General features: G+C 53.0%; 1 protein-coding gene and 1 pseudogene across 1 annotated transcript; both read right to left on the reverse strand.

The window, feature by feature from the left end:
- Positions 1-114: 114 nt before the first annotated feature.
- LOC134523060 (disintegrin and metalloproteinase domain-containing protein 20-like) lies at positions 115-2,183 on the reverse strand (annotated as a pseudogene).
- Positions 2,184-2,188: 5 nt separating this feature from the next.
- On the reverse strand, positions 2,189-7,535 carry LOC134523059 (disintegrin and metalloproteinase domain-containing protein 21-like). The gene has a single exon (XM_063351480.1). It carries the CDS (start codon positions 5,779-5,781, stop codon positions 3,457-3,459), a length of 2,325 nt encoding a protein of 774 aa, XP_063207550.1. The 5' UTR covers positions 5,782-7,535; the 3' UTR covers positions 2,189-3,456.
- Between the last annotated feature and the right edge of the window lie 71 nt (positions 7,536-7,606).

The raw sequence follows: 7,606 nt of genomic DNA on the forward strand, positions 1-7,606 counted from the left end.
TTTACATAGTAGGTAATACAAGAAGAGGAAATACTCAAGCTTTGTGTAATTAACTTTCGTACAGTTTACACAGTTACATTGTGTAAATCACTTTGTGGAAAATCTCCTGGGACTAGCAGTCCAGCTTCAGGGGGCCTGGGGTCCTTTCCAAACCTCACCTGGTGGGTTTCCTGCTACTTTCACGTTATTTTAAACAACAACTTCTTGTTCCATACTCTGCTTCTCATCTGCAGGAGTCTCGCTTCTCTCTGTGGCCTTGGCAGTCCTGCCACCCCCCCCGGTCACACTGCTCTCCCTCATCAATCACCTTGTTGCCACAGTATTTAAAATGGAGGAGTCTGTGGGGCTCTGGGATGTTGCACAAGCAGTTACCGTCCCCTCTGCCGATCAGCTCTGAGTATCTCTGCCGGCTGCAGTTGCTGAAAGGCTTGGTGCCATCGAGTGAGTCCCCCATCATGAAGCACTTGGTGGCTTCTCCGCACACGTGCTCCATTCCCAGGTTGTGACCCAGCTCGTGGGTAAAAATAATTGCAAAGCTTATGAAATCTCTCCGTATGCGTGAGACAACGCTCGACTGATAACCAGGGTGGCAGATGCTACCTACATATGCCAGCCAAACAGTTAGTCCAAAGTCCGTGTAAGTAAATAAATGTGCAATGTCGTATTCCATCCTCTGAGAAAGATCCCTATTTCCCCACTTGTTAAAATTTTTAAAAACAACTTCTATATCCTGGCTGTACCTGATGAAGTTGCTGCGCATCCAGATCTCCAGCCTGATCAGGGAGATGTGAATCTTCAGAGGATAAGAGTATGTTTTGGATAAATTGATTGTGTCTGTAACCAGAAGGAGCACGGAGATCTTGTTGCTCCTTTGGAAGGAAAACAGATAGTGGTTCACCGAAACAAATATCTCAACGTACTTGGTGTGCTTCAGTCTCTGAGAGAAGTCATGCTTTCCTAAGGATGTGTTAGCTCCTGTCCCACCTGGTTGGTTTTGGATCATCTCATCCATCAATCTGCGCATCAAGGGCTTGTTCTGGGTCTCCTCTTGCTGATAGAGAAGGTGCTGGAAGATGAGGGACCCAGGCACAGGTTTGATGCCATAGCTCAGGTTCCCGATCTCCAGACCCGGGCAGGTGCTGCTCAGCGTGACGAGGGAGCCAGAGCTGCCCTCCACGTAGCCCAGGTAGTAGCACTCCTCAGGGACGTGGGGCTGCTCCACCACCCTTGTCCCCCTGAGGCTCTATGAGATGACCGGCAGGTTTGTCACAAGAAGTCCTCTCTTCTGCATGAGGTGGATGATGCAGTTCTCTCCTTCCACCCTGAGGACACTTCTCCCCCTGTGGCTTTTCCCACCCCGAGGGCCAGGTTCCTCAGCCGGACTATCTCATGGACAGCATAGCCCGGCGGCAGGTGATGGCTGCCTGCCCTGGGGAGGAGAGATGCCACCAGCGCTGCCCGGACCCCCGGCCTAAGGAAAAGGGCTTTCCCCCAGCTGCCATGATGTGCCTGGAGCCATCTCATTGCCAACGCCTTCAAAATGGCAGTAAGACACCTCAGGGAGGGTCCTGCCAACCCTCGCATAGACATCTTGACCCTCTCTCCCTTGAGGTGCTCAGGTGGTGGCTGTGATGGAGCTGTTCCTGGACCCGATGAGGGTTTGTGGCACCCTGCTGCCCTGAGGGGCGGCCATTCCCCTTGAGAAGGTTCTGGAAGCGCTGCCGTCTCTCCCAGCTGCCATGCTGCCAGCCGGCTGTGACACGAGGCTGGGGTGGAGCGAGGCCGTGGCATGGGGGCTGTGGGTGCTCGTGTGAGGTGACAGGGGTGAAGGGCACCCATCCCTGCTGTCCTTCCCTCACCGGGGCACCGTGGGGCGGCCATCACAGCCGGGGAGCTGCAGTCGATGTTCGGAACGACTCCCCTGCTCCTCAGTGAGATGGGGGGAGCCAGACGTCCCTCACCACCCCCTTCTCCTCCCCAAGGGCGATCCCTGCCCTACGATGGCCTGTGGATTGTGAATTCGAGAATTAACCACCGTAACACTCCTCGCAGCAAATTAACTTTACAAATGGCGATGCCCCTTGGCCCCCGCCTCGCCTCGTCTGCCAGTCTGTAAACCAGTGGGCTCCAGCTATTTTTCTTAATCACACCCCCCATCAGTAAAGTTTTTCTCAGCATGCACCCCCAATATACGTATGTTTATTTATAAATTATATGCCTATAGCTCTGATATTTTCTCTGGAGACTCCTGCTGTAAACACCACCCACGGGGCAGCCATCGGTCAGTGGTTGCCCCGCGCGCCCGGCCTGTGCCAGGCACCTGTTGTACACAGAAAAACACGTTTCATATGTACGTACACGTGAGCACGGGCAGCAGCCGCCGCCGCCACGGCTCCGAATTTATCATTAACCAGGTCTACCTGGAGGTGAGCAATAGCCCATTCCAGTGGGGCACATTCCCCTCTTCTAGCACAAAGGGCTGCTGCTCCCCCGTGTTCATCTGCTGCTTTGGGATGTGCTGAAGTGATTTTATTTAATTTTTTTTTGCACCGTCCCCGTTCTATTCAGTGCTGCTCCTGGCTTGCACTGACACCCCTGTGGCCGCCTGGCCTTTTTGCCAGCTCAGCCTGGCAGGGGTCGGGTGCTGCCAGTAGTTTCTTTACTTGCTTAAAGCCTTCCTTGAAAGCTCCTGTTCAAACGATCCCACCGGCTTTGTGCTTTTCACAGATGCCACAGATAGGAGCAGTAATGATTTTTCCCCCCCCTCCTTCTTTCCTTTCAGATCCATTCCACATCTTTTTGTCCTGTAATCGAGCCTCCCAACCCTTTTTTTCCCTCCTCCTGTCTCCTACTTAAACACCGCCTGATGTTTTTGGTGTCTGCTCCTGGGCTCCGGTGCCTGGTTGGGCTCGAAGGTGGGGCTCTGCCTGGGACCCCGGCGTCAGTGGAGGTGGCCATAGGCTGTGGGGACAGTCCTACACACTGGTGGCAGACAGTTCGCACCCCTTCGGTGACCCAGAAGTTTCTTTGCTCCGAGGGAAGAGCAGGTGTCCTTTGGGGACTAGGGGATTAGCAGAGGGGGGGACTCGCTGCTGCAGCCCCCCGTGCTCTGGGCCGAGAGTTGGCCGCTGCTCTTGCCTTGCAAAAGGCTCTGCCTCAGCCGCCGCGGGATCCTCCTTGTGTCTGTCAGCGTGAACCAGCAGGCAGATTTCAAATTAACCAGAGCGCTTCTGTCATTTTTGTCAATGACTTTTTTTTTTTTTTCTTCTACAGAACGAGCAAAACAATTTAATTTTCCTATTTTATATTTGCTAATCTATTCTATCCTACCAAATAAAAACGAGGTCCCCTAACTCTACACTTGCAGCTGGATCAATTTGAAATGAGTCCACCGCAGCTGGAGTCTGAATCTAGTGACTGACTGGGTCCAGCTTTCCACCGCTGCCATGTGAAGTCCTACTCGGGCGGGTTTTTACCCTCAGCTGGTTTTGAGCTGTCTTCTTCTGTCTGGTCCTTCGCATCCTCCTCAGGAGCCTGGTCTCTAGCCCGAAAGCATCTGACGAGTCTGTTCAATCCTTGGCTTACTCTGAGCTTTCTCACGTGCCCAGTGGCAAGTCCTGCGAGCACCATTATTACAATAATCTCAATGATGAAGCTAAAAAGCCCCTTTGTAGTGACCAAGGCAGGCCCACTGTCAACGCTTCCTCCAAAGCCAGTAAATTCGCAGTAGGGGGGTGCCCAGCCGTTGTCACAGTGGCAGTTTCCTCTAGTGTTGCAGACACCTTTTCCTCTGCACGTTCTCTTGGCAGAGCAGCGGGATGTCAAGTACTTCTCCTCGGGTACACACGTGCGATTAACGCAGATCTTCTTCTCCCCGCACTGCGTGCCATCCTTAATGGCGCCAACATCCAGAACATCCACACCCAAATGGTAGTCTGTGCCCCAGCACCAGGTATCGCCCACCAGGGTTTGAATGATGGTTGTGTGATCTTCCAGCTTAGGTAGACGTCTAACATTCACACACTGCACCCTCCCACACAGGACGTCTTCTACCTTACATTTCTGAAAGCCGACATCTAGCCCATCTCCCCTGCAATTGCCAAACCGATCCCCTTTCATGTTCACCTCCTGGAAACACGTTAGCGGAGCAGGCTTTGCTTCCTTGCCAAAGATACTCATACACTGTAATGTGCGAGATTGGCATTTGCCTGAATAACAGTACCCATCCTCAGCGCACACAGTCCCGTCTTGCTTGGCCACATCCACCGGGCAATGCTCAGATATCCCGTTGCAATACTCCGGCAAGTCACACGGACCAGCACTCTCCCTACACACGTGTCCTTCTGGAAGGGGCTTGCAGTTCTTACAGCAGCCACCAGAAGTGCAAATAGCTCCCTTTTTTTTGTGACAGGTATCGTCACAACAAAGGTCCAACTTACACTGTACTTCTGAGCCGCAGTCGCACTCTTCCCCAGCCTCCAGGACGCCATTCCCGCAGCGCTGCAGTGCAAGTGTCATGACCGATTCTGGGATGTTATTAAGGCAGGATCCTTGCCCTGAAGCTATAAAATCAAAATAGTGCTTTTTGCTGCAGTTGCTGAACTGATAGTTGACTGTGCCATTTGGGCTCATGATGCATTTCGATGTGTTTCCACATCTGCAGTCTCTGTCATTGTGCTCCATACCAAGGACATACCCTAACGCACGAGCGACGTGGACAGCCGTGTCCATGTAAGGCTCTTTTGCAAACGATACAACAGCAGAGGCGCGTTGTCTATCACAGGCACTGGCGAAGTTGGATTTGCCATCCACATGCGATGCTCTCTTACCGTCGTCAAAGACCATCGAGGCAAACAGACACCCCACATCATGCGTAAGGCTTTGCTGCTTCCGCCAAAGATTGAAACTATGAAGGACCTCGGTTATGTTTGCAGTAACACTGATAGGGTTCTTCTCCGCCCAGACCTCTAGTGCAGTTACCACAACACGAAGGTGGAAAGAATGAAACAGTCCATCCACCAGATTGATTATTTCAGTAACTTCCAGTGTCACATTAGTTATACTTTTGCCAAAGGCGTCAAAACCTTCTTTGTCCACCACGACGAGGAGCTCCAAATACCGCGTGTGCCTCCGGGGCTGGAACTGTCCTGTCGTTGTACCAGGACCTGGAAATTGTTTGCCTTTCTTGGGCATTTTGTACATCACTGTTCCAGGAACCACCTCCTCCCTCAGCAACAGAAGATGCTCAGCCATGGTGGAACCCGCCAGGGGCTCGATGCTGTAGCTTGAGTTTCCAATCTGCAGCAGTCCTCTGAGCCCAGAGCAGGTAGTCAGAGACACCGTGGAGTCTGGGACGCCTTCCACGTAGCCGTGGTAATAGCAATCTGTTGGCACACGGGGCTGTTCGACCACGATTTCTCCTTGGGAGTCACGAGTAAGTATAGGGAATTTTTTTATTATGAAGTCTTTCTGCCTGAGGTGAATCGTGTAATTCAACCCCTGAATGCTGATGATGTAGGACACTACCTTCTGGCTGGCTTTCCCTGCCCTGGGGCCAAGTTTCCTTGGAACAACTATCTCGTAGGCTGTGTAGCCCCGAGAGTGCTGGGGGCTGCAGTCTGCGCAAGGCAGCAGGACTCCCCACAGCAGGAAAGAGAGTCCCAGGGCGAGGAGGAGAACCCCACGGCCCATCAGGGTGCACCTTGGCTGTGTCCAGCTTGGACCCAGGGTCACTGCCTCCCAGGCTGGAGGAACAAGAGGAAAACACGGGCAAGGAGACATCAGAAAAGCTGCCTGGAACTCAGCAGCAAAGTTCCCTTCTCACGGCCAGAGTCTGTCCTCTTCTCCCTGCTCAGCCCACAGACAGGTTCAAGCCGCCTGCTGCCTTCCTCCAACGTGCCTTCTCTTAGCTCTTCCTCGGCTACCTGTCACCAGGGAGGTAGGACACACCAGCCAGCCTGATGTCCAACTGCAACGGAGCAAAGCAGCGCAGGGAAAGCTGTGGCGTGGGCTGGGAAGCCGGGGGGGGAGCTGCTCTTGGGGCTGGAACGGAGGGGCCTGCGGGGCAACAGTTTCTCCAGCCCCACTTCAAACACAAACATTCCACGGGGATGGTGGGACCCACACCCCAGGCATGTTAAATACCCCTTATCTCATGGCTGAGAGCCTGCTGCACCCTGCTTGAGCTGACCCCGTTTGCTGAGAGCGTGAGGAGCCACTGCTGCCGCAGCAATTTGTTTAAAAGGGGATTAAGCCTTCATAAGTGGAAAGCAACACAGCAGGGAAACAATGGTTGGTTGCCGCGGTGAGAGCCTTCCGTGCCTGTTGACAGATGTCCTTGCAGGGCTCCTCACACATGTCACTGCATGTTTTAACTATTTGAGGGGAGTTTTCTTCCTGGAAAGGGAGAAGCGTTTTTTGGGTCACACATCCTCCCTGAGGAGGGGAGAGTCTTTTCATGTGCCACTTTCTATAGAGCGTTGGCAGCTGGTTTGGCTGCCTTAGATACTCCCAGGATGCTTGGAAATTGTTCTCTCTCTCCCTTTCCTAATGCTATGGATGCTCTGACAGTCACTCACTACCCAACGCACTATTAACTCCCCAGAGGTACCAAACAGATGGACGTTAACTCTTACAAACAAGGTGGCCCGGTGCACACAGGTGTCCCCCTGCCTCTTCTCGTGCCACTTTTGTTCTGAAATGCTCATGTGACAAGCATCTACATGGTTGCTGTCCACAAGCCAGCCAAACCATGCTCAAGGATAATAAAGCTATTTCCAGAGCCAGGAAGCGTACAAGTGCCATACTTGAGAGCGCTACCCTGTGTTCAGAAGGGCTGACTGCCCAAGAGGCGTGGAGAAGCACTCCAGGGCTCCCCGGCAAAGCGCACTGCCAGCCTGAACGACAGCCAACCCCTTCCTCATCTACCGGCACCTCCCAGGTTGCCAGTCCGGCCACGAGTCCCCACAGGGCTCCCGCTTCAGCCACCTTCAGCAAAGCACAGCGCCCTGCAAGGGCCAACACGCTAAAGATACTGGTTCCCAGTGCCGCCCCAAGGAACACGCCTGGCAGAACGGAGTTGTTCTATCTGACAGGGGAAATGTCGAACGCTGAACACAGAACAACTCATCCCCCCCCTTCCCTGACAGCACAAAGTCACAGCTACAAGAAAAATCCTATAGAGCTGGGGGGCTTTAACCTGTGGCACTGGGCACGTACTGCTGCCATCTAATGGAGAGCGGTGTTTGAAAGAGGCAATTTCAGGGTACATGTCGCCAGGCAGAGCACAGGATTTTCTAGGGCTTTATCCAGCCTATCCTGTCAGCCCTTCTTTCATCGCAAAGCCTCACGGCATTCCTGCAAAATACAAAGCAAAGTGCTTACTCACACGTGTAAAGGGAGACGGGACGGAGGACTGAGCAGGGCAGGAGAGGTCCGGGGGTGGCAGGAGAAGCCCTCCAGGTCACAGCCGTCCTCCCCCGCTTCTGTACTACAGGGACTTGGGACCCAAACAAAAGCAGCCAGTAACTTTTAAGTTTAGTAAAATCATTTATATACACCGATGCGTAATATTTACAATATAATACTGATCCAAAATAAACTAACA

Source organism: Chroicocephalus ridibundus, chromosome 13 (genome assembly GCF_963924245.1).
Source record: "Chroicocephalus ridibundus chromosome 13, bChrRid1.1, whole genome shotgun sequence".
NCBI lineage: Eukaryota > Metazoa > Chordata > Aves > Charadriiformes > Laridae > Chroicocephalus > Chroicocephalus ridibundus.

Coding starts and splice junctions, on each gene's coding strand:
- LOC134523059 (XM_063351480.1), bottom strand. CDS start 5,781: ATGTCTCCTTGCCCGTGTTTTCCTCTTGTTCCTCCAGCCTGGGAGGCA.